At 41.2% G+C, this 27984-nt stretch overlaps 1 protein-coding gene across 1 annotated transcript in view; it reads right to left on the bottom strand.

The window, feature by feature from the left end:
- Window positions 1–27984, bottom strand: part of MED12L (mediator complex subunit 12 like) — a 240815-nt gene that overhangs the window by 180758 nt on the left and 32073 nt on the right. Inside the window, 5 exon segments of the mRNA XM_015419617.1 lie at window positions 1402–1528; window positions 1826–1957; window positions 23397–23533; window positions 24355–24454; window positions 25298–25447. Of these exon segments, the coding sequence (XP_015275103.1) occupies window positions 1402–1528; window positions 1826–1957; window positions 23397–23533; window positions 24355–24454; window positions 25298–25447 (646 nt within the window).

Below are 27984 nucleotides of genomic sequence, written 5' to 3'. Positions count from 1 at the left end.
AGTATTCCTACAACAGTTCTAAAAGGTTTGGGGTTGGACAATCTAGCATGCAATTTATACTGTATTTTTGAGAACTTAGGCTTGCTGTAAGTTAGGTTGCAAAAAAAACCCTTCATAATGAATTGGACCCCTTCAAGATAATCCATTTACATTACACACTACTACTAGAGTTACCATATTATGAGGTTGCTCAAGCATATCATGTATGCATCTCAAAATGGACACTTTTCAAATAGTTATAAATTCTTTTTCATTCACATTTTCATTCACTTTACAGAGGGCCCTCAACTGAGGTTCTGCATGCAACTTAAAGAAGCCGTGGCCCTCAGTTTGCATGACCTGAGCAAGGCTGTTAACAGATGTTTTGGAGGACTTTATTTCATAGGTCACCATGAGTTAGAAGCAACTTGATGGTACTTAACGCACATGCAAATAAAGGTTATCCAAATTTATAATTTCTGCAAAAAAAAGTCCTTCTACTTTTGAGCAATGTGACTATCTTATAGTAAACCTTCTCCAACCCACCAGAAAGTCTATCCTCGCAGCAGCAGGTACCAACAACAAAGAAAAAAAATCCAAAGAGATTGTCAGGGATTGACAGTCCCATCCTAAACAGAGTTTCACCTTTGTAAATCCACTTAAATTAATGAGCTTGGAAGGAGAACACTGTAAGTGTCCAATGTGCTTAGAGACAATCAGAGCAGAATAGATATAATATCTCATATTCTAATGAATAGATAACAGATCATTGAGGAAACCTCTCCATAAGCAAAGACTTAAAAATATTTGCAAGGTTTTTTTCACTTTTCCTCTACCCCATTATAATTTTTTTACAATAGTTCACTCTCAATAACCTTGTGCATATGGGGCCACTGTAAACTCCAAAGATATGCAGTCATTGTGTGAACTGGCACCTCCAAGTGGGGGACTCATATGCAACCACTGTAAATCATGCGACCATCACAATGGCCCAGAAATGTGCCACCATGACCACATAGGTACAAGGAATCCTGTAACATACTGCAGGACATTTAGGTTAAGGGTAGTGTTTTGATTTTAGTTAACGTCTTCTTGTTTTGAGGCTCACACTTTAAGGAGTTTATCATTTTAACAACACACTGTAGCCCTTAAGGTAATGCAAGCTAAAAATATTTTTCCTTATCCTGTTACACATTGCAGATGACCAAGTTCCTTAAAATTTACTTTGGGGCAAAACCAACAGACAAAAATGCTTCTGCTCCCAAAAGAATGATCTGGATCACTGAAGACATATACATAAAATTTTTGTAGACGAGGCTGAAGTAGGGAAAAGGAGGACTATTCCAAGATGGAAAACAATAATGAAGCAAAATCAATTCAGTAGCTGTACAAGCAGATTCATCCTGCTGAAGTGATGCTTACATACAGAGGGAGCCTGGGTATCTAAAAACCTAAGGAACACATTCTGGAAAACAGGAAGGCTGGATCCGGCAACCGATGCTGAAGAAATTGATTCCTTTTCATCCAATACTTCTGCCTCACCACATCTCTACAAAGATAAAAACAGATGAGGAAAAACCAACCAGTGTAGAATTTTACATCAATGAAACCGATACTCTTCTCCCTGACCCACGCAATCTGTAATCTGGAAAACCCAGACAACATCCGTCAACAAACAAGTTTTTCAGTATTACACTGTCTGAGGTAGAAAACCAAAATCAGTGAACCATAACAAGTTGGCTATGTTAATACTTTATTTTAAAAGTGCTGTTTCAAGTCAATGGGACTTCCTCTTAAGTGAGTTATATCTCCCCACCCACATTCATCATACTATAAGGCAACTTACTTCTGCCTCAATTTCAGCTTGCCTCTTCTCCAATAGCTTGGCAACAGCCATAGCCCTGTGCTTGCCAGATCTTTTACTGCTCACAGCCCATTCACAAAGCAATGTTACCACAGCTTCATCATTAGGTGCCACCTGTAAAATCACAAAAACAGACATCCTCTTTCATCTGGGTAGAGCAGTCATGCTGGATGTTAACTAGAAACACAAAGATGAAAGGGAAAAAAGCAGAAGTTTCCTGCTTAAGTTTCTGAATCTCATTATGCCTGGAATAGACCATACCATTTTATTAAGGTATGTTTTCAGAGTAAAGAGGGACATATGATGTAGGCAAAGAAGAATCAGGAGGTAAGGGTAGGGTTGTCAATCTCTAGGTAATGGCTGATTTCCAGGGAACAGAGATCAGTTCACCTGGAGAAAATGGCCACTTTGTATGGTGGACTCTCTGGCTCTATATCCCATTGAAGTCCCTGCCCTCCTCAGGCTTCGCCCTCAGAGTCTCCTGGGCTACCCTTGAGGCTGCTCCGGAAGCTTCGAGTAGTTCAGAATGCAGCCGCCAGATTGTTGGCTGGTGTAGCCTGGGATGCACATATCCATCCTGTGCTGCTGCAGCTACACTGGCTACCTATCTATTTCCAGCTCAAGTTCAAGGTGCTGGCACTCACCTTTAAAGCCCTAAACAGTCTGGGACTGTCATATCTGAGCGACCGGCTCTCTCGCCATAATCCCCTTCGTACATTGTGCTCATCATCATACAACTCGTTGGTGGTGCCAGGACCCTGAGAGGTCCGTTAGGCTACCACCAGGACGCCTTTTCTACCTTGGCCCCATGCCGGCGGAATGCCTTGCCAAACGTGGTTCGAGCCCTGTGGTTCGAGCTTCTGCAGGGCTTACAAGTCAGTATCGTTCAGGGAGGCCTTCTCCTGATCTTGTTCTGTTGGTCCTCTTGGAACTTATCTACTTCTTTATATTTTATTGATTATTAATGAATGGCCAGTGTCTGCTTTTATTACCTTATACATTATATATTTATATATCGAATTTATATACCCAATTGGATATTTGGGAAGGGGTGGAATAGAAATCTAATTAATAATAAATAAAGATAAATATTTCCCAACCCTGAGCTGGCAAGCCTAACTAAGGGTGAAAGAAAAGGTATGCCGCAGCAGCAGCAGCCAACTATGTGTACAAGATGCATATGCTTGCACTGCATTTTAAGAAAGCTGATTAGCTTTTCTTCAGAAACAAAAGTTTTAATTAGTCAAATATGCTCATTTCTATTAACATCTACATAAAATGTTTGTGCAAACTTCGAGACTTTTAGAAAAGCAGGTCATAAATATTTCCAACAAAAACAAAAGTGAAGGTGCTTTTTAGAAATTACTTTGTAAATTTTATAGTCTTTAATGATGCTGGTCCACTGTCTATGTACATGCCACTTTGACTTTACCAAAATGAGGGGTAAATCTTAATGACAACAAGACAACAAGCCTATTTGGGGAGGGTGGTATATAAACCTAATCTAATAAAATAAAATAAAAATAAAGACAAATAAAAAGAGTACCTGCAGTTATGAAATTTGGAGAAGCAACCACCAAAATCTATTTTAAACAGTTTCTATAAAACACAGACTACAAACGCTGCTCATTATACCAGATGCAGATTCCTGAGATATGATCTAGAAAATGCTTTATGCAGACCAGTTTCTTTTATCAGCACTAACAGACCAGAATCATAGTCTCAACTGCCATCAGAACGTCAAAATCACTTGAAGGATGAGTAGGGCATCTGCAGTAAAGTGGCTTCGGTGCCTCTGAAAAACTCACAAACAGGACATGCTAGAGACAGCCACCCCTTTTGCTAGACTACAACAGAATGTTAGAGTAACCAAACTATAAAAATGGACTATAGGGTTTCAGCTGCTGCATCTTTCTCAGTTTGTAGAAAAGCATAGAGAGAGCACAGCAGAGCAAAATTCACAAAATGTTTACAAAACTTTGGGTGATGCTGTCAAAAGAAAAAGAAAACTACTATTTCCATTAAAATACAAAAACAAACAGGAAAAACCAGTCAGCTATGGGTTAAGACATATACGCACACAGTGAAAATAGGAATCAAGAACTTTTAATGTGGAAGTAACTCCATAGTTAGGGCCGCAGTGGCTCAGAGGTTAAGACGCTGAACTGCAGACCAGAAGGTGTGTAGTTTGGCAGTTCAAGAGCCTAGTGCCGTGTGATGGAGTGAGCGCCTGTCTCTGGCCCCAGTTCCTGCCAACCTAGCAGTTTGAAAGCAAGACACTGCAAGTAGATAAATAGGTACTGCTTCGGTGGGAAGGTAACAGCGTTCCGTGCGCCTCAGTGTTTAGTCATGCCGGCCACATGACTACGGAAACATCTTCGGACAGCACTGGCTCTTCGGCTTGGAAATGGAGATGAGCACCGCCCCTTAGAGTTGGATTCGACTAGCTCTCAAGCAATTTATTTATTATTTAATATTTATTTATTATTTATTGATTGATTCAATTTATACCCCGCCCTCCCCACAAGCAGGCTCAGGGCGGCTTACATTAGCTGGTATATAGGCACCAATAAAATTCACATAAAATCATTTGAAACAGTTCAAATACAATTACGATACAGATACAATAAAATCATAAAATCATAAAGTGCTGGCAGTAGTTCATACATTACCTGACATGGCATGCAAAAGAATGCATACAAATATCCCCACTCAGTGCTCTCCCTCAGTCCCATGGTGCCAAGGGAAACCTTTATCTTTTTAACTAGTTTTAAATAGTTTAAAGCTTTAAATAGTTAGGATTAGGATTCCAAACTACAGTATTTTCATATGCAAGCACACCTATACACTTGAAAGAAAAATAATTAAGAAGCTTAATGCTGCTTGGAATGCTGAACATACGATGAAAGAAACATATGCTCTCAAAGACATAGAAACTTTTAGAATATGGGTGCAAGACTGTAAGGATACATACTGAAACAAATGTAAACCACAGAAAATTGGATTTTTCCTTCAACCCTCAGCAGCAGCCCTTGGGGACAGGCACATGGGGCTCCTAAGGAAAGGGTTTCATAAGCAACAACATGGCATAGCAATTAACCGTGTTGGACTAGGAACTAAGAGAACCAGGTTAAAATCCCCACTCACCATGAAACTCACTGAATGGGCTTGAGCCAGTCGCTCTCTCTCTACCTAACCAACTTCATAGTTCTGCCTTCAAAATAAAGCGAAATTAATTGAATGTTCTCTTTTAAAATGAGAGCAACATTTATTGATGGCCTACTACACGTGGGTGTTTCCCCTTGCTTTCACCGTGCACGTCCATCAGGCTTTCTTTTTCATTCAGCTTTGATTTTCTTCCCTTCAGCATTCAGTTCACTTTCTGGGCACTGTTTTCCCGGGTTTTCTGAGATCACTTTTGTGCCGAATTTTTCCTTGTTTTGCTTCCATGCCAAAGTTAATTAAAAAATGCACAGATTCCCCCCAACACCATTTTGCCATCATTCTGCTGCCCTTCGAAGCCCACTCTCCCGCCCACATCATTTCACCCATTTGGCACCTTCCACCATCCTCCCCCCTTCGCATACATGCTCCATTTATACATTTTTCCCTTGTTGTTTTAATTTATGAGACTAGTGAAATGAGACTATTGCTAGTCTCGGATCACTGAAACGACAAGGGAAAACTTTAAAAGTTGTGCAAGAGTTTGTGATCCCCTGCAATTCTTTTGCTAAATGTGCTTCTCTGGTAGCTCTCCAAGCAGCCTCCTTGGCAAGCTCTGAAAGGGGGGAGACACCAGCATCAGGTCACTGGCCACCGATCAAGCAGCAGGCACAGCATCCAGTGCTCAGCCAGTGTGTGTGTGTGTGTGTATATGTGTGCACAGAAGGGGCCAGCCAAGTTGTTCAACAAGCACTCTCCCCCCTCCCATCTCAGCGTCCTCACAGCTCCCCTATTCATTCCACTCCCCCATCTGTCGCCAGGGTCTAGTGGATATGTTTCTCCACTCTGGGCATGAGTCATCCTTGTATGGCAATGAAAGAGGGGGATGGCAGAGGGAGGTGACCATTTCCCATTTTTCACAGTGGATAACACAACAGAGAATCCCCTAGAGCTTGGCAATATGGAAAACGGGGCCACACAGCTGCTCTAGTCAGTTTCAAAAGTAGTTTTGTCAGTTTCAAGATTATTTTCCCCCTTTCCCTGGGTTTCTTTGTGCTCCTTTTCATTCAAGGAACTGAACCATGAGAATTTAAATGGAAGACACTTACTTGATGCTACAGTGCAGCTGCGCTAGGGCAGCTGTGTAAATTTTAAAAACTTTGGACAACACCCCCCATGCATCACAAGTGACTTTCCCATCCCAATTAAGAAAACTGTGGGTTTTTGTTATAGCTGCAGAATAAATACATTGGAGAAAAATAATGTTGCATAAGGCAGGCACAGAAAACAAAGTGAAACTTAAATGATTGACTGCTCAGAAAATCTGCAGTAAGCTGTGTGTGCGTAATAGGCCAATGTTGGAAATGCTAATCAATAGAATTCTAACACTGCATAGTAACTAACCATCCTACACAAAACAGAGAACAACCTCCATTACATCAGACTGCCTGGTCAACTGCTACCTGGCCATTTCCTTGCATTTTCTGTAAAAAAAAAAAAAAAAAGCTATTCAGCAGAAGGAGAGAGTAAGAAACTGAACTGATCTGCAACTAGGACTTGGCTGTTTTTTAGGAACATTAAGCCTTGACAGCAAGTCACCAAAGGTCAGGATAGAAATGTTAAAAATAAATACACATATAATTAAAGGATAAAATTAGATGGCCAAGCAGGGACAGAAAGGGCAAAAAACCTGAACACTAAAATTCAGAACCTAACAAAGGTTAGCAAAATGTGAAAAAGAGGGCCAATATTAAAAACTAAATGTAGAAAATATATAGAAAAAGATATAGCTATCTTGCCACTCAATTGTTTGACCTCTGAGGAAGGCCTATGCAGACCGAAATGCGTCAGGTCTTTAAGCCCAAGTGTATTGCCATGTTATTTATATATTTGATGTGAATGGGCCCTTATATATGTTTTAAAATTTGTAATTAATAAATACGTGTATCTTTTTCTATATATTTTCTACATTTAGTTTTTAATATTGGCCCTCTTTTCACATTTTACTAACCTTTGTTAGGTTCTAAAATTAGATGGCCTTCATCTGTTTAAAAATATTTGCATAAAAAAGGAAAAATTGTGCAAGCTGACGTCAGAGGGTCCCTTCACATTTTGAGTCAGAGGTTATTCTTGAAATACATTAATTGTTCTCTGGGCATTTAAATCCTGATGCGTGCTCCTTCTGTTCACCATGCTACTTCCTTCTGAACTTCACTGTAATACGTGGATTGTCACTGCTGGTATATAAAATGTCACCCTTGTTGCAATATTAGACCTGCCCACAATGGAAATCTTATGTGCTTAGAAAAAATATGATGAAACTTGAGCATAAGCTTTTTACTTCAAAATTTTATCTCATTCCTTCAGGTTGCTCTTTATACCTTACCGGTATGAACAGCAAAAGTTTCCCCATTACTGGTACGCTGCTGATACAGCACATGTGCCAGGTTTCCCAACAGCTTCCCTGCCCCAGTCTGCCACCAGATCCCCGTTCACCGGCCATTGGGGATTTTTCAATTCTTTAAAAACTCAGCAATTGAATATTATTATACCAATAAAGTGTTATACCAATAGGTCTAACAGCTTCTCTGAAAGCTTCTCAGCTTTCTTTCATTTTTTTTTAAAAAGCAAATCTCCATCCTTCTCTCTTGTACAGATCTCGCTGCAAAGGAGACTTTCTTTAACATAAGAAAGCGGGGAAGTCAAAGAACCTGTTACCATATGTTGTTATGGTGTTACGACAATATATCAATTGCCAATTCTTAAACAAGGAGCGCAACCCCCCCCCCCTAAAAAAAGAACAGGGAGGGAAAGGGCCCATCATGAACTTTCCTACCTACATGGAAGCCATCCAGGCTTTACTGGGAGGTACGCAAATGTACCAAAATGCTGTGGGAAAACATGGGGGGGGGGAGTCTTCTCATCAGCACTGAACCTGAAACAGATAACCCATGTGGAAATGGCCATACAAAGATAAGCAAGCAACAAAAATGTTTTAAAAAGCCACATCTTAAAAAATATCCAAATATCGTTTTCGTTAATCTAAGTAAATGAAATGATAAAACCAGCTCTCTTCTGCTACAGCTGAAAGCAGGCGCCTGGTATACAAATAACACTACTTCGTTCAGGAAATCCCTAACATTCCTGAACTCTGACTTCATGCTGATCTGTTCCCTGTCAAAGCAAAAGAAGAGGGGAGCTAAAATTGGAAAATTAAACCCACTCATAAAATATTCTTATAGAATCTAAACTGGTAAGTTTTCTATGACCCTTCTTGGATAGAGAGCAACTTCATTGCTATGCATACTTAAGAAATTATGTGTAGGAAGGATCACCAAATCCAATCATGTGGCACATGCAACTTGAAGGATTCTGTAGTGATTTGAGTTAGGGGTGGACAAAGTCCACAAAATCAGCAGTCTGTTGAGATTCAGAGGTCCATGGGGTTCACAAACCCCTGGACCATGAACCTCCACATTTAATGGACCTCGTAGTGGTCTGTTTGGTCCATGACACCACTCAGTTTACAAAGCAATTCCAGTTCAAACGGAACTGGAATTGGGTAAAGTCGCTGCTCGGCACTCACTCACATGCCGTGCAGCTTTGCAAAAGCCATTTAAAGGGAATGTGTTTTAAATGGCTTTTGCAAGACTCACTGACACGGACCTTACAAACCCCCTGGCAGGGTCTTGGACTAGTGGGAGGTCCATGTTGGCTAGATGGCACAGAACAGGCTCACGGACCATGAATTAGGCCCCAGTGCATGGAAAAATTATATCCATGGTCTACTCCGTGCCCATCACTAATTAGAGTGCTGGAATGGACGAGGACCTGGGAAATCCCAGTTCAAACCCCGCTGTCCTGTGAAGCTCAATGGATGAATGAATCATTAATTTTCTCTCTGTCCAACCTTAAGGGTTGCCATATCTGGGTTGGGAAACACCTAGAGATTTGGGGGGGGTGGAGCCTGAAGAGGGTGGGGTTGGAGAGGGAAGAGTCTTCAATGGGGTACAATGCCATAGAGTTCACCTTCCAAAGTGGTCATTTCCCCCAGATGAACTAATCTCTGTAGTCTGGAGATCAGTTGTAATCCCAGCTCTCCAGCCACCACCTGAAGGGTGGCAACCCTATTAACCTTCCTCCCAGGACTGCTGTGAGGATAAAATGTGGGGGGAGAACTATGCTTACTGCACTGAGCTCCTGGATGAAGGATGAAATGGTAGGTGAATAATATACTGCCTATATTTAGCACTGACCAAATCATAGCCCACATCCCAGTTAATCTAAGCAAATTCAGTTCTACTGACAATAGGGATAAAAATTCTACAGTGCCAATTAATCACATTGTTGGTGCAAATTAAACATTAAATAGCTGTCCTAGAAACATCAACCGTCACATTTTAGCTGCTATTATTGTAAGTATTTTGTTTAAACAGCACAGAGATGGAATAACTGGTGCCCTCATCTCACCTTTGAATTAATTACAAGTACAAAGATGCTGAAGAACCACATACCCTTTTTTGAAAATCCAAAAAGGTTTAAATAATTCCAAACCTTTCAAAGAGAACAAAGGCCACAAAAACCTCTGCATAATTATGGATTGCCCCACACATGTTAGGAACACTTCTTTGTAATACAGTGGAAGTATGTATGTGTGGCGTTATCACAAATATTTACATTGAACAGGACAGTTTGTAATTGTAAACTAAACATGTCAGGAAAATTTATCAGCGCCTGTTTGTTCTAAACTTGAACTTCAAATTGGTTGTTAGGCAAGTGGAAGGAATTACTAATGGAAGTAGGTATGCCAGGCTCCAGGTGGAATCTGGGGATAGGGATGGGCACAAACCCACAAAAAGTGGTTTGGTTCAAACCCTGAACCAACCCAAAAGTGCCCCACCCAAACCAAGTTGGTCCAGTGAGTACAGTTCCACCTTTCTCTCAGCTGTGGCTCACCAGGGCCAGGAGAAAGGCGGGGACATCCGTGAAGTGGTAAACGGCTGACAACCATTTAACCCATCAGTTTTGCTTCCCCCGCTTCAAAAGGGGGAGCAAATCCAAGGGGTTTAATGGCTTACAGCCATTTAAACCTAACAGCTGAGCAGCACCACCAGTCAGCTGTTAGTTTAAATGGCTGGTAGCCATTAAACCTATCGGTTTCACTTTCCCCTTCTAAGGGGGAGTAAAACCAAAGGGTTTAATGGCTTTTTACCATTTAAACCTAACAGTTCGGCAGTCCACCTGTCAGCTGTTTTAAATGGCTCGCAGCCATTTAACCCTTCAGTTTTGTTTCTCCCCTTTGAAATGGCCATAAGTATGGTAAATGTTTGGGGAAGGCACCTTCCCCGAACAGTGGTTTGTATACTCTGAACCAGCCAAGTTTGGGCCAAATTTTAGTTCGTGAACTGGTTCGTGCCCATCCCTACCTGGGGATCACCTGGAATTATAGCTTATCTCCACACTACAGAGATCAGTTCCCCTGGAGAAAACAAATGCTTTGGAGGGTGGACTCTATAGGATCGCACCCCTGTGGGGTCCTTGACCTCCCAAGGCTTTACCCTCAAATTTCCAGGAGCTTCCCCCAACCTAGATCTGCCAACTCTATCCCACCACAATCCTAAAATGGAAGACACATTTTCAAAGCAGAATGGCACCATCTGGAAAGGCACAAAGGAAACTGTGGACACAAGCAACGCAACTCTTTGTGCAGAACACAGTCACATTGGCTGTCCTTTCCAAATGAGGTCCCAATTCAGAAGTGCAAGGCTGAGCTAACCCCAGGTTTTTTACAGTAATAACTAGACCCACCTCTGCTCCTCATTCACAACACAACAGTGGCTCCTCCAGCAGAAGGCAAGATTGAACCCATTACACTAAAAGGCTCTTCTTCCCCCTCCATCCATAAATCATACAGATTATGTTGTAAAACATCCCTCTTTTCCTTGTAAAAAGCCTGGGAAATAAGCTTTCTGTAGACAGTAGCCAAACAAAACAAGCAGCAGAAAGCAGGTGGTCCTGCTTTATGAAAACTAACCATTCTTAAGCTATCCTTAGTAGCAGTAGCCTTTTATATCTGGTGCGTGAACACTTCCTTAAACACAGTTTCATCCCCTATTCAAAAAGGGAGACTGCATTTGAATACTCAGCAATAAATTAACAGCCCCCTGTCTACTCAGAAAAGTAGTGTGGGGTTTTAAAAATACAATAACTGAAGTATTTGTCATATGAAACCTCAATTAAAAACCTTCTGTAAATGGAGGAACTGCTTGATTATCTTTAGAAATACTTACAGTGAAGTTTTTCCAATGAATTGTATAGACCTTTTATAGCCTAGTATTAATGAACTGAATAGAGCTTGGAAGGTTAAACAGGGTTGGTCTTGGATAATACTTGGATGAGAGACCATCAAGGAAGTGCAGGGTTGCTACACAGAGGCAGATAATGGAAAACCAACTCCTGCCTTTAAAGCCCCATGAGGGTTTGCCCTGAGTCAGCTGTGACTTGACAACACTTAATTATTATCAAACAACTATATACACGCCGTAGGAAACTGAAGGTGGGAAATTACTTTCTTTCCATAAACATATCAGATTCAGATGCCAGTATCTCAGTACTATTCACAAAGAACAGAATTCAACAAGAGACTCCTAAAATGCTAGAAGACTATGTACCACTGTGACTGTGATCACAAACCATCTTCGAAACTGAATGGCATAGAGTCACAAGTGTTTTGTAAGTTGTTGTTTTTTTACTGCAGCCAATGACTTAGCTAGTTTTAAAATGGATGGATGGCACGGCAACACTACCAGGTACCTTGCTGCATTCCAATACTTTTAGCTGTGTACATGTTTCTCCTTCATCCATGTATCTGACTGACAAGAAATAACAAGAACATATTCGATATATTTAATGTCAACACTTTCATAAAACATTCAAAACAAGTTAATTCAAAATTTAGTTCAAGAAGGAAAGTTATTTTGAATACACAGATTTAAAGAAACCAAATCATATCGAATTGGGAATGTTTTTAATAAAAAAAGAAATTATTGTCTTTTATATTAATCTTGGAAACCACAGCCTTTAATATTAACAAATTTCCACAAGTCTGGAAATGGTTTAGAGCTGAAATCAACCAAAAAGATTCCAGATTTTCTAAAAGCACTAAAAATATATCTAGTCATGCCCCAATAATAAAATGGGAGCTACATAAATTGAACGTAATCCACCCAGAAGTTAGCATTCTATTAGAGTAGCCACCCAGAAGAAGCCTGAAATAAGGAACATATTGTGAGACTGTAAGAAATAGTTACATCAGAACATTAACAGAACTTTAAAAAAATGCACTGTCCTTGTAATATATTAAATCAAGATTACTATTATGGTTGTATCTGTTAGTGAACACTATATTTCAATATTAAATAACGTGGTAAGTCTATGTGGAACTGGGGAATGAAATTCAGGCCCCATGTCAGTCGTAAAGTCACTAGATAACCTTGGGCAATAGTATCCTGGATTCAGTTATCCGGTACATCTACCTCACACAATTGATTACAATAGCAGTTTATTCAGGAAAAGAAAATGCTGCTAAACCCCTGCTCATTATTCAATAGTTGTGCATGTACTAGGGTTGCCAGGTGTCAAACTCCTGGACAAAGTTACTCTCAACAACACTCTCTGGCAGTGATTTGTTTATTGAGAAATAAAGATGTTCCAAGTGAAGACTGTTGCTGTGTCTTAACTAAAGTTCTGGTGCCAAAATCCAAAGATATACAGGGTTTAAACAACCCCCCCCCCTTTGGTCCAGTCCAATCATACTCCCCAGTCATCCCACCTAACTTTCACGCACTCCAGCCCCCTCTTTTAAATCTACCGTTAGGTTACCTAAGACAGCAAAGCAAGCATAAAGGTAAAGGTAAAGGCTCCCTTGCTCAAAAGCCAGTCGAGTCCGACTCTAGGATTGTGGTGCTCATCTCCGTTTCAAAGCCAAAGAGCCAGCGCTGACTGAAGATGTTTCCATGGTCATGTGGCCGGCATGACTAAACACCAAGGCGCACGGAATGCTGTTACCTTCCCACCAAAGTGGTACCTATTTATCTACTTGCAATTTCTTGCTTTCGAACTACTAGGTTGGCAGGAGCTGGAACTAGAGACGGGAGCTCACTCCGTCATGTGGCAACTCAGGTCTTGAACTGCTGAACTACTGACCTTCCACAGTCTGGGGTTCAGCGTTTTAACCACTTGAGCCACAACAGCTCCTCAAAGCAAGCATAGGCAGTGTGTAAATGTCACTGCCACTACAACAGAGCTATTCTCACACTCTCGCACTCACACACACACCCTCTGAAATTCCAAACTCTTGCAGACCCAGGATCTTTGTGAACCATGGCAAATGAGATCTCGAGTTTGACACCAGGTCTGGGCTGGAAAATACATGGAGACTTTGGGGGTGGGTCTGGGAGAGGGCAGGGTTTGGGGAGGGGAGGGGCTTCAGCATGGTACAATGCCACAGAGTCCACCCTTCAAAGCAGCCATTTTCTCTGGGGGAGCTGATCTCTGTCAGCTGGAGATCAGTGGTAAAAGCAGGAGATCTCCAGGCCCCACCTGGAGGCTGACAACCCTATCGTGTACACTCCAGCACTCCATTTCTCAGCATCATGAAGGAATTCCACTTCCACAGGACTCTATCTCAGCAGAATGCTCTCTCATACAAGACCGCCACTGGCTGTAAGAACAAGCACCTTGAAAACAAAGACAGTAATAAATGCTCACAAATGTAGTAATAATAAAATGCACAGTAGATTTTCTTGAAGAAAGAGTACAGAAGTTACTCAAATGCTCGAATGATCAAGTATGCATCATCAAACCACCTCCTGTGACAGGAAGAGGTTTGGGCAGTTCTGGGGAAGCACAGATGTATCTTTAAAATGATAGATGCTGGAGACACGACGATTCACAAGGGGCTGTGATGCATACAACAGTGACAGGCCATGTAATGAAATACATTTTGAGATATATTAAAGACAGAACTAATACAGCCTCATTGTTAAACTTCTCATTTGAACCACCTTATTCTGGGATAGGTCCCTCCCCGCAAAGTGAAAACGTCAAAAATCTGCCACTAGGGTTGCCAGCCTTGGCGGGAGGGGGGCCTTGAGATTCCCCATTATTACAGTTGATGCCCAGATGACAGACATCAGTTCCCCTGGAGAAAATGGCTGCTTTAAAGGGTGGACTCTAGAGCATTATACCCTACTGAGGTCCTCCCCCCATACACCCCAAACCCTGCCCCCCCCCAGGCTTCGCCCTCAAAATCTCCAGGTATTTCCCAACATGGAGTTGGCAACCCTACCTGCTGTACTTTGGACTTGTTTATACAGAATAATGTTTATACAGAATAGTCTGTATGAATAATGAGGCTATATTAGTTCTGTCTTTGATATATCTCAAAAAGTATTTCATAACATGGCCTCTCTTGATAGTTCTGGAAATCAAGTTCCAGGCCAATAATCAGTGGAGGTTGGTGGCCCCCAGAAGTGGCAGTCCTTAAAGCTTCACCCTTCTAAGCCTTCCCACATTCAGGTAATCCCACCAAAGCCCTAATATCTCCCTCTGTGATAGGTACTGAGAGTAACGTCCAAGGCCAAGGAGCAAGTTTGTGGCAGAAAATCCTTAAACACAACCAGTCCATAGGTACAGTTAATTCCCTTATACAGAGCAGGAACTAAGACAGAGAAAAGGATTTGGCCAAACAACCAGTATACAGCTATCTATTAGAACAGGTTCCTCTGCCTAAATGTAAGAAATGCACTTTGGGATGAAAGAATTTCTCTCACTGTATTTCCCCTATATTCGCTTCTGGAAATATGAACTCAGCATTCATTATTTTAATCTGATGTGTGCAATTTACAACATTGTATTTTTAGCTTTAAATCGGGATTCCTAGAAAACAGGTGGAGCAGACACCAGCCTGGCTTAGAGGGACTTGCCCATCAAGGGGCCTCATTAGTAGCCCTGACCTTCCACAGTGTCATTCTGGCATGGAGCTGGTCGGTGCGGGGCTTGCAAAGCTTCCTCAGAGCCTTCCAGTGACTGGATATGCTGCTCCTGATGGCAGAGAACAGTGGCATACAGGTGCCTGTCTGCCTCTTCCTGGTTCTCCCCCCCCCCGACTCCCAGACACTTCCAATTTACAGCAACACTATGAATTAATGACCTCCAAAATGTCCTATCACTGACAATACTGCTCAGGTCTTACAAACTGAAGGCCATGGCTTCCTTGATTGAGTTATTATAGGAACACAAATTCCCAGATAGCATCCATGCATTCCTGTTGACATTCTGGTAAGCAACACAAAAAGAATCTACCTTAAGAATCTACCTTATTAGCTAATCTCTAATCAGCAGCAGCCATGCTTCATCTGCATGTGCCAGGGGAACCATCACCCAAGTTTGGGACATCCTTGTGACTCATTACTTGCTTAAAAATGATATTAAAGTTAGCATACATGTTTTTGCAAATAGTATATTTTGTTGCCTCTTTCATTCTGTAAACTGGTTTAAGGTCCCAGCATGGGTGAAAAGTGGGATTAAAATATCCTAAATAAATATAGCTTTGGGGTTAATGTAGTCTGTAAATCTATGAACTTAACTGAAATTTGGTTTGAAGATATTCAGACCTCACTGAAAATGAATCGTTAACAGGAAGCATGAAACAGTAGTAATAACAGAAGCAACATTAAGCCATTCAGAAACATACAATGGAAAACCATCACCAGCTCATTTCCCTTATTTACACACAAACACTAGCACACACTTCCAGTCTCAGGTTAGAAAACAGTTTACAGAACCAAGTTCCCATGTAAGGCAGTTTCTAAGGTCAATGGGAAGAAGAGAAAATCCCATGCTTACAAGATACACAGGTGTGGATGTATTAAGTAAGTTTATTGTATATAGCGGTTGGCTATACACAATATAAATTTAGGGTTCAGGTGTAGATGTAGGTACTTGCATTAGAAAACCACACCCTAGGAACACTGTTTTACAACAGAATTAGTGCATTCCTCATTACTGGACTTAGTTTGTAACTAAAATCTCCTGTGAAGAGCAGCTGTTTGTGTACCTTCCTGCAGATGGCTGGAGAGAGAGAATCTAAAACTGGAGAGTTGAAAGTGAAAAACCAGAGAAAGAGAAGTCTGGGCAAGAAAAGAAGTCAGCTTTGAGCGGCAAGGTGAAATGAAGCTGTTGAGTACCTCAGGACAGACTGGAGCTTCCCATCAGTTGGGGATGGGCCAGAGCAGAATATTTTAATTTTCAAGATATTTATTCTAAAGACATCACTGGAAGACTTCAAAGGCTTGTTCTAGTAAATGCACAGCAGGAGGAGGGGGGAGGTTGATCTGTTATTGGAGATTTTTTTACCCAAGAGACTAAAATAGCCATTATTACAGCTTTCAAGTTACTCTCCCACAATATGAAACAGAACACTATATCCATTAAGAAAACTTTGCAATACAGAAAGGCAAAACCCAGCCAAACCAAAGTTAAGCCTAGGGCCTTTGTTCCAAGTCATAAATTCCCTAATGTTTTATTTGAGTATATTCTTGTTGCCATGACAGTTATTTGGTTTTGGTCCCACACTCCAGAGTTCTCAGAAATTCTCTGTTCATCTACAAGAAGAAACAATATTCAATCATCCAAGAAACTATGATAACAATTTAAGGGTATGGCTACACTTTTCACACTAACCAAGTTAATAGTGTTAAGTATATTAACAAAGGGCTACAGCTTCTCTTACTGTATCAACAAGCACTAAAGTTACCAACCCAAGAGTTCAGCTCCCAGTGCCATTTTCATCCCTCCTATTTATTCAAAAAAGCAAATTGCTCAAATTCAAAATATTAAAGATCACAGAGATCAAAGACTAGCACAGGGGACTGGATTTTCAACCATCACATCTGCCACAGTACTGAAGTAAAGTAGTTTGGATATTCTGTGTTACAGCAATGGCAGCACACCGATAAGAAAATAAGAGTAGCCATGCTAGATCAGACCAGCCGTCCATCTAGTCTAGCATCCTGTTTCTACAGTGGTCAGACATACTCATCCAAAAAGCCCCCCATTGTTCCTCCCCAGTGTTGGTATTCAGAGGGTTACTGCCCCTGAACATGGAGGTTAAAAGAACATAAGAACATAAGAGAAGCCAATGTTGGATCAGGCCAATGGCCTATCTAGTCCAACACTCTGTCACACAGTGGCCAAAAATACCAGGTGTCATCAGGAGGTCCAGCAGTGGGGCCAGGACACTAGAAGCCCTCCCACTGTCCCCCTCCAAGCACCAAGAATACAGAGCATCACTTGCCCCAGCCTGTGAGTTCCTATCTATATCTTGTGGCTAATAGCCACTGATGGACCTCTGCTCCATATATCTATCCAGTTCCCTCTTGAAGCTGTCCATGCTTGTAGCCACCGCCACCTCCTGTGACAGTGAATTCCATGTGTTTTGCTAAGAATGGCTAACAGCCATTGATGAACCTGTTCTTTCTGCATTCGTATCAATCTTTCTTACTTCCCACTAAACTAGTGGCTGTAGCAGTAACATGGTGCTTGGAGTGGGAGAGGATAAACTGAGGAACCCCTTTTGGGAGTGGCAGACCAATCTGCACCACCTTTACACTTCCGCCCACTCTAGGTAACTGTGTATGAATGTGGTACAGTAATCTGTTGCCACCAGCCTAGTTTTTGGTGGTCCTTGACAAGGAGGCCCAGACCACCACCACCCCTTCTCTTTATTTTTTTTATTTATTATTACATTTCTGCCCCACCCTCCCCGCAATTTCCTTGGCACTGCCTCCATTATCAAAAGGAGAGTGCTTCCCAGATGGTCCCACTGGTGGACATCCTGATGGCACCTGGTATTTTTGGCCGCTGTGTGACAGACTGTTGCACTGGATGGGCCATTGGCCTGATCCAACATTGGCTTCTCTTATGTTTGTATGTTCTTATGAGCAACCAAGTCTGAGACATTATACTCCAGCAGAATCTTAAAACCTTTTAAACAAAAGGCTACATTAGAAGCAGAAAAAGCAAAACAAAAAAAACACAAGTGGTTAATAACCAACATACAAGAAAGCAGCTCTATGTTGGGAAGCCAACATAATCAAATCAGACCAAAGTAATTAGGAATTGTCCAAAAGCCAATGCAATAGATAGCTCTGTGCAGCTAGCTAGTTTATACTGGAACAGCTGGACATTGCTGCAATTGGGCTGGAACTGAATGTGCACACTCACACTCAACAAGAAAAAACAATGGGGTTTGGTTCAGAAGTAAAACACCTGGCATTACAAATGGTAGCCAAACAAAGAAAAGCAACAGAAAATTCCCTAGTGCATCTCAAACTGAACTGCCTCCGAGTTCACATGCAAGTTTCCTGATCTAATCATTGGATCCTATTCGCCAGATTCTCACACTTCTCCTGGGCAAACATAAGCCATCAGCAAGCAGGCCCACTGCTGCTGAGATGGTCCAGGAAAAATGCACACCTGAGCTCCTTGTGAAGGGAGCTTTATGGCCAATGCTTACCCTATGGGCTCCAAATGGGCTCATTTTCCAGCTGAAGACTGGCATGGGCAATTAGAGGTTAGATTCTTACCAGGATGCAGGAGGTGGGGAGGATTAACACCTTCTCCTAACAGAGAGAAATAATCGCTGTTGAGCACATGACACTTTTGCCAGGGAGGCTATTCTGAGTGTCTAGGAAGGTCATTCTATATAGGGGGCCAGGAAAGAAAGCAAAAAATTGGAAATCATAATGTGGCATCCAATTCATTATAGTGGTCACCCTATATCCCGTGGCAGTGCATTCCAAAAGAGCTTCATTCAAAGGATAAATGATCTGTCCTGATCACATCCGACAATTTCACTGAATGCCTGTGAGTGCTGGTATTATGCAATATGAAATTATCTCTGTCCAGTTTCTTCAGACATGTATGAGTGCATGAACTTCTACCATGTTTATACAAGAGACATCAAAGTCCTACATGAATGAATCTAATCGGATAAAGATGTCAAATATAATTATAACTGTTTCCTAGAAGAAAGGAGTGTGAACATGGAATCCAATAAGAAAAGAAGTAATAATATCCATACGTTTTGGACATGGTAACAGTGCTGCATATAATTTTATTCTAGATGATTTCAAACACATACCAGCTGTGTCTTTGATTCTTTTCTGTGGATAAAGAACCAAAGAATAAAGTGCCATCTAGTGGTTCAACTACAATTCTTCAAAGGTTTCAGAAATTCAGTGACCGCTCACCTCAATGGACATTTACATCTGGAGAGTCTGACACTCCTCAGAAATGTGTACATCATGCTGCACACAGACATGATACTAGCCATTTACGTTTATATTTATAAACTAAACATTCAGCAGTATGTTTTAATACAGAGTTAAATTAGTTCTTAGAAAAAAATAACCCTAACAATATTTTAAAATATTTTGCAATTTTGTTTTAGTGTTCTATGTGGTTCACATAATTTCTCTCTGTACTCTTAATCATACAATAAAAAGCCTTGCAGACAATGGAGTGGGGGCAGGAGGCTGCAACTGAGACACAGTGGCTTGCTGAGTTCATGGTGGAACACTTCCTGACTCACACTCAACCACTACAGCTGCTTTCGGAAACTATACAGGCACAATGTTTTATTCTGTATGGATCGTCTAGCACAATGCAAAGTTAGGTATGTCAAACTGCATGACAAATCAACCTGAGACCTGATTCAGAATTAGTCACTGGGATCGTGATTTCTCTCCAGATCATTTATGAATCTATTTTGAGGGAATTTTTGTTTCTCCTCTCTACCTAAAACAACGAAGCCATTTTTCCAATTATCAGTTGTGGAACAATTCCTTCCAGACACTCTAAATCTGACAGTTCCTCTACAGCTGGGAAGAACAGAAGCACTATTTGGTCACCAGAGCTAACATAAGCAGAAATACAAATATAGCATATGTACCATCAGCTGCAAGCTAAATGAATGCATTAAATGAATATACAGATGTTTCAGTAACTTTCACAATTCAGGCATGTTTTAAGACTGCATTTGCAGTGTTGGATACAAGCCAGTAAGTGCAAGGACCAGCAGCTGAGAAAAACATGAAGTGGAAACCAATGATTTTATATCTGCATCAGCTGATCGGCGCACTAGAAGTACACAGTATAACTCCTGCAACAGAGACAAAGATGTTAGTGGCCCTTTAAGAAAAGGAGGAAGTACACTACAGCTGCACATGCCCAGTGAAGTACATCTTTGCAAGGCTGAAAGTGATTTTAAGCAACATACACAAGTCAAAGAAAAGTCTGTTGAGCTTTGACAGACCTTGAACAATTTTATTCTGGCATTCAAAATTAAAACAATACAAGCCTCCATAGCTTGCAGTTCTCTCAAGTACTGAAGTTTACAACCCAAAGACGATGACATTTTCATGGACTGTGGGCTAGATCCAGCCACATTGCTCTACAAAGTCTGAAAACATGCTCTAGCCTAAAGAGCCTTTCCCCCAAATTGAGTGACATCCTCTGGATCGCCTCTGAACATCTGCAGTGTCTGTTCCCCCCACTGCTGTTCAACAAAGAACATCAACAAACCATACGCTCAAGTAAACAGAGGGAGAAGATGATGACCCCTCTGAAACTGAGCCACTGGTTTAAACCTATTCCTAATTTTTACATACACAAATTATGCCGCTCTGTGCACATTGAATCTAAGCCTGAAAAAGTTTCAAGGAAAAGGTTGTATGCCCCAGTAGCATTCCATGCTGTCTGTTTATAAGAAAATCATGAACGTGTTGATTGGCAATCAAGCTATTCAGAGTGTAGCATTTTAGCATAATTGAGACCTTTTATTCTGATTAAAGTCTGAATCAGATGCATAACCCTTATAAAAATACTTTTTAAGAGACAGCTAGAGAGTTGACAGGTTGTAACAACAGGAACTGCTAAATTTTAACCTCAACAAATGACTTTTTCCAGATGCAGTCAGAAAGTTAACTGCTTTTATTTTATTTATTATTTAAATTTCATCTCACTAAAAACCCAGAAACATTAATTAAGTCTGAGGTGAAAAACATTGCCAAGAACAACATTCATAAGAAACAACATGGGGCAGGAAGAGAGTGTTATATGCAATAAATATTGTGTTGGTTAATCTTTATCCAATAATTAAAAAATCAGTTTTTTAATATCTTGGTTCTTATGGGAGTATTATTCTGGCTGGCAAATGCTCTATACTATTTCACCCGGCTAAAGCTTTATAATGAAGGCTCTAGCCAGACAAAATAAGGACTGGATTGCTACTACCTAAATAAATAGTTAGTGTTTGTGGAGAGCATGGCCAGTAAAATCCAGGAGGCTTTTTTGTACCTACAGAGGATTGGCTTGCTCCAAAAATAAACACTTATTATGGAACCAGAAGTAAGTTTTCTAAAAGTTAAATTATTACAAAACCTAAACTATTATAAGTTTAAAATAACTATTTTCCATGCAGCTTCATGTGGATTTTTATTGATTATGGTTTGTTCCAGGAGATTGTGAAGGAAATTAAGAATTTACACTGCTGAGCTGGATTAAGAAGCTGACACCTCCTTTAAATATAGGATTACATCTGAGGAAGACTGTAAATTTGAAATGAGTTCACAACCGGGTACTCATTATGTTGGACTATGTGGATTTTTTTATTATTATTATTTTTTTTGCAATATTGCATAAGTGAGAATGTTGGACAAATTGTTGCAATTTTGTAAAGTTTTAGAAAAGCAATGTAAATCTTATAAATGTTGTTCATATCACAGGGTTTGCTTGTGTGTGTTTTTTTTCCTGTGGATATCTGTGATCCCTTTTGTTTTGTGCTGCAACCTCCATATGGGGCCTGGAATCTGCCAAGAATTACAGATGCTCTACAAACAATAGAGATCAGTTCCCCTGTAGAAAATGGCAGCTTTGGAACAGGGACTCTATTAGCACCACATTCCCCTACTAACTCCACCTCTAATCCAGAGTTGGCAACCCTACCTAATTATAAGTAGTAAAGATTATGTAAGTATACTTTCCCCAACAGATCTTGTCAGACCAACCTGATTTCCTTCTTTGATCATGTGACGAGCTTACTGGATCATGGGAACTTTGTTGATGTGATTTACATGGGTTTCAGTAAAACTTTTGATAAGGTTCCTCATGACATTCTGGTGGGAAAACTGGAAGACTGTGGACTAGACTATAGGACAGTTCGGTGGATAGGGAACTGGTTAGAGGACTGCACCCAAAGAGTGGTGGTCAATGGTGTTTCATCAGAATGGAGGGAGGTGTCCAGTAGGCCCGGTACTCTTCAATATTTTTATCAAAAATATTATCAAAATGTCAAGCACAAATACTGAATGGGGGATACATTTCTGGGGGGTAGTGTATACGAAAGAGGTCTTGGGGTAAGAGTGGACTGTAAACTAAATACGAACAGTCAGTGTGATGCGGTGGCAAAAAAGGCTTGGGTTGTATTAAAAGGGCCATAGCATTGAAATCGCAGGAGGTCATAGCCCCTCTGTATACTGCCTTGGTCAGGCCGCACCTTGAGTACTGTGTGCAGTTCTGGAGGCCTCACTTCATAAAGGATGCGGGCAAAATTGAGAGGGTGCAGAAGAGAGCAATGAGGATGATCAGGGGTCTAGAGATTGAGCCCTACGAGGAAAGGCTAGGGCGTTAGGAATGTTTAGTTTGGAGAAGAGGAGATTGAGGGGGGACATGATTGCTCTCTTAAAATATTTGAAAGGATGTCATTTGGAGAAGGGCAAGGAGCTGTTCCAGTTGGCGGCAGAAGAGGACAGGACCCAAAGCAATGGGTTTAAATTACATTCAGAAAGGTATCGGCTGGATATTTGGAAAAACTTTTTCACGGTCAGAATGAAAAACTTTTTCATGGTCAGAGTGGTTCAAAGGTGGAATCAGCTGCCTAGGGAGGTGGCAAGCTCCCCTTCACTGGCAGCTTCCAAGAAAAGCCTGGATGAATATTTGTCAGAGATGCTTTAGGCTGGACCTGCATTGGGCAGGGGGTTGGACTAGATGGTCTGTATGGCCCCTTCCAACTCTATGGTTCTATGATTCCTGAGGAGCTATAACCACAGTCACACCCCAGAGAAAAGAAACCTCAGATCAAAAAAGGTGGCTTCTAAACCACCATAAGTCATGGCACACTAAAAACTGAAAAATGTTTCAAAACCAATAATTACAACAGCAATGAGAATGTGTACACTATTATGGTGCTTCAAACTTTGATCAAAGACATAAAAGGGTAGGAAACATTATTTCTGTTCCTAAATACAGGTGGGAAAAATAAAATTACCTCCTGGTTATCCTTATTTTGGTTTGGCCAGAAAATCTTGTGATAAAGAGTTTCCATTGAGTTGCTGGAATCTGATCGATCAAAGCAATGTCTATCCAAAACCTCCAATGTGTGCAAAACACGGCTGATAGTAACCCCTAGTAGAAAGAGAAGCAGAAAGTAAATAACTGCACATATAGCCTGACAACTGAGAAGAATCTCTTATGAAGTGCTGTTGACTGCTTTCTCAAGGAAATCATGACCAAAAAAATCTTCCACCAGATGAAGTGAGGTTTGACTCACAAAAGCTTATACTTGGAAAATCATTTTGGTCTCTTCTGTGCTATCCAAATGTTGTTCTGCTACGACAGACTAACACAGCTACCCACCTGAAGCGCGAAACCAAGTTTCTTTGACTGCATTGACTTTAAAGTAATATTGGTTTTGATGTTTGTGTTAACTAAGAGTGTGAACTTCTCTGAACTCTGATGATCCTTTTTTTCAAGCTTCTGCTATTTATCTTTATAGCTTCATTCACTGGTTTTAAATCTGCCCATCCTCGTATTCAAGCAGTCTTCAGTATTCTACCCAAGATGTTCTACCTTCATTCTACATTTACCTTATTTTTTCCAACACCTGTTTCAGGACTGTCTTTTCCTATGATGTGTCAAGGGAAAAAAATTATGGCTCCTTATACAGTCTTATAATCCACAAGGCTACCTCTTTCTCATATCAACATTTATAACACAGTTGTACTCTCAAGAAGTTTGTCATTGGTGACACTCTCCCCAGCTCTCAGGGGTGCTCCAGATACTGCTTTCAGGATTGCATCCCTTACATGCCATCAATCCAAAAAATAAAATGTCTCACCTACTTATCAAAGATGGCATTAATGACTTTCACAGAGGTCCAAGACAAATAAAGGCCAACAAGGCTTATAGTTTCTGCATCATCATCATCATCTCATTTATCCCATTACCTGCCGTTGATTCTTGGCACTTGTCAAATGACCACCGCACTTCCACAGCACGTCCCCTTTGTTTAATCTGTTGTTCTACTTCATAAATTTTTGCCCGAACCTGAAAAGCCACATTCTTAATCATGTTATCATTGGGAAACGGCAAATCTGAAGTACAAGTCAGATTTCTTTGTAACATACCATTAGGAAGCAGCAACTGAAAATACATTTTTAAAGTCATTGCAAGGACACAAACCACAGGCAAGAAAGTAGTATTTCTATCTCCTATTTCCTATTTTACAGAATAAAATGGAAGCACTTTTAAAATTCCCTTTCATCTGAAAATATGAAAACAATCTTAACAGTCATCTCCCATGTACCTGCTACCTCTCAAAAGGACAAGTCTGTAGCTGAATTCAGTTCAACATTCAACCTGGACTCTTTGCCAGATCCACTTACTACAGAGAGCTCAGCTGCTCCTATGTGCACTTGCAAGGACTTCCACGTGCAGGGCAAAACCATATTCATATGAAGGCAGCACTGTGTACCCCACCCCACCCCTGATGCTAAAATATTTAATTATTTATGAAAACATTTTACTGCACCTTTTCTCATGAAGCTTATAATAGTTTTAATTCTTTACCCAACATTCTATATTCTGTACAATAAAAGCTAGATTCGGTGTAAGAACAATATGGTTCCAGAACATTTGCATGGTTTCTTCTTTTTTACCTAGTCATGGAGAAGCAAGAAGCTATGCAAGGCACTTAAGCCCCCTGGAATTCTTGGATTCCAAGACTGCACCAGGCATAATCACAACATCAGTCATAAAAAAGTAGGTGGAGAGAAAGTGGTATGTATTGACTTGGCTGCATAAGCCTGATATCAAAAGACCATCTGACTCAACTGTTGAGCACATAATATGAAACATCTTGCTTAAATGGGATACTCAAAAGAAACATACTTGTTGATTGAATATGGAGTTTCCTCCTGGCATAGGCAAACTGGATGGAGCAACTTGAAGTAAATCCAAAGGAGAACCTGGATTAATGCTTTTACTTTCATTTGTGGAATAATTCCACACCAAGGCACTTGGGCAACAAAGAGTTATTGTCTGTAATGGGAAATATTTAGAGTGTTATTTAATGGTATGTAATAATTTAAGATCATGTTAACTGCACAATTAGGGATGGTTTACCATACAAGTGGGCCCCCTCCCTCTCCCTCCTGTAGCCTACCAGTCCACATGCATCCTGCAACACCAGGAATAAACTTTCCCATGGTTGGAAATGGCTACTGGGAGAGAAGAGAGACAGGAAGACCTGTGTCCATCAGCACTTTCCCGTGACAGATCATGGGATGCACACTGTTCGAACCGAGAAACCTAAATTTGTTTTCCTAAACCTTTAAACTGACCTTGTACATCTAGAGTGCCCACAAAATAAATGAGGTACACATCTAAAACAAAATGATCTATGGTCCCTGCCACACGGCAGGAAAAATACCCTCAAAAGTGCGGCTTTTAAAAGCTGCACCAAAAAAGAGACGCCGCGGTGGGATCCCACGATCCCGAGTGCGGCGCCGTTGCTCCCTGGCACGATCAGATGCCGGGGAGGAAGAGACGATCGGGAGGGGGAGGCTGCCGAACTGCGCATGTGCAAGCATGCGCAGTTCGGCTGGGGGGCGGGGATGCGCCGGCGGAAGGACGCACCGGCGATCCCACGGCCGGCATTGCTGCGGCCTTTCGAAAACAACCACCTAGGTAGGTGGTTCTTTTTTCCTGCTGTGTTTGGGCGGAAGGGGCGGATCGGGAATGGACACGGCACACATCCCAGATGTTGCTGTGGAATCGTGCCCGTTTGCTGCGGCCCCGATCCGTCCCTCTCCCGGCCCAAAACCTCTCGTGTGACCAGGGCCTATGACTGCCTGTTCACTATTACTGTAGAATCCAAAAAGAGTCAGAATCTTTGCATAGTGTGAGGAGGATTGTTATTTTATCACTCCTCAGCATTTATACAGAACATTTCAAATGTTCAAAGTATAGCACACAACTCCAGGTTTGCCACGTGCATTTGCCATGGTGACTGGCATTCCTCCCTGCTATAATCTTTACTTTAAAACTCACTTCTCACATTGGAGACATCATAGATGTTATCAACCTGCATTAATGGTGCTTTGCAGAGGGAGGAAGAGAGGCTCACAATGCGAAGGCTCCATTCATACAACAAATTGTTCTAAGTCTCTGCAGATGGGAAATTCACCACATGGTTGCCAATCCCAGCTGCAATGCCTAGAAGGTTCCCAGTAATCTTTATAACCATTGTGAAGAATTATTATTTCCATGATGGAGGTAGTTGAAACACAGGAGGATTCCCTAAAGTCACCTAGTGATCTCACAGCTGAGAACCAAGAACAGCCCAGCTTGAACTTTTCACTCCTACAGCACACTACCTCTTCTTCAAGAAGGCAGAATTATTTCAGCGGTTTTGGATGCATTCTGCAACTGAGGGCAACCAACACCAAATAGTAGTTCTCCTGGCATATTTGAAATACTGAGGTTATCTTTTAAACCCATGCAATTCATTGCAATCAGAATAACTAATACTAAACACAGTAGAAAAGAGTAAGAGTCCCATAGCACCTTAAAGATTAACAAAATTTGTGGTAGGTCGTGAGTCACTGCTCACTTCTTCAGATACAGCTCAAATGTGAGTCCATCTGTCCTATATACTGGAAAGCGGAGTGATTTCAGATGCCAAATAACATTAGCAGGTAAATAACAATAGCAGGTGTGACTGGAGTACATGCAATATGCATGAGGTAGTAGGCATGGAGAAATCAGCATTGGTAATGAGACAGGAAATCTAGGTCTCAATTCAGAAGAAGAAGAAGAGATTGGATTTATACCCCGCCCTACACCACCCAAAGGTGTCTCAGAGCAGCTTACAAACTCCTTTCCCTTCCCCTCCCCACAACAGACACCCTGTGAGCAGTGCTCCCTCTAAGCTGTGGAGTCTTGTGAGCAAAAATTCTACATTGTGAGCTACTGGCATTAAAGTTGTGAGCGAGCGATTTGGCTACTGCATAAATTAGTTTGCTCTGGAGCCATCTTTCCTGAGCTAAGACAGAAATGTGTGAGCTGGAGGCTAAAAAACTGTGAGCTAGCTCACACTAACTCAGCTTAGAGGAAACTCTGCGTGAGGTAGGTGGGGCTGAGAGAGCTCTTGACAGAAACTGCTCTTTTTTAAGAACAGCTATTATCAGAACTACGGCTTGCCCAAGGTCATTCAGCAGGTGCAAGTGGAAGAGTGGGGAATCAAACCCGGTTTTCCCAGATTAGAGTCCGCACACTTAACCACTACACCAAACTGGTCCAAGTGGATGCGTTGTCTTGAGATTATCAGTTGCAATTTAACAGTCTCTCTACTCTCTCTTTGAAATTCGTTTGTAAGAACTGCAACTTTTATTTATTTATTTATTTATTTGCATTTTTACCCCGTCCTCCCCGCGAACGGGCTCAGGGCGGCTCACACAGGGCCATAAGCAACTGAAGGTCCTGGAAGGTTAAAATATTCCCCCACTGATTTTTTAATGTTGTGGTTTCTGATGTCAGACTTATGTCCATTAATTCTTTGTCGAAGGGACTGGCCT

The sequence above is a fragment of the Gekko japonicus genome, unplaced genomic scaffold (assembly GCF_001447785.1).
Source record: "Gekko japonicus isolate JY-2015 unplaced genomic scaffold, Gekko_japonicus_V1.1 scaffold1161, whole genome shotgun sequence".
NCBI classification, from domain to species: Eukaryota; Metazoa; Chordata; class Lepidosauria; order Squamata; family Gekkonidae; genus Gekko; species Gekko japonicus.
The sequence above is the reverse complement of the archived record's forward strand: the minus strand, read 5'-3'. Positions and strand labels throughout refer to the sequence as shown.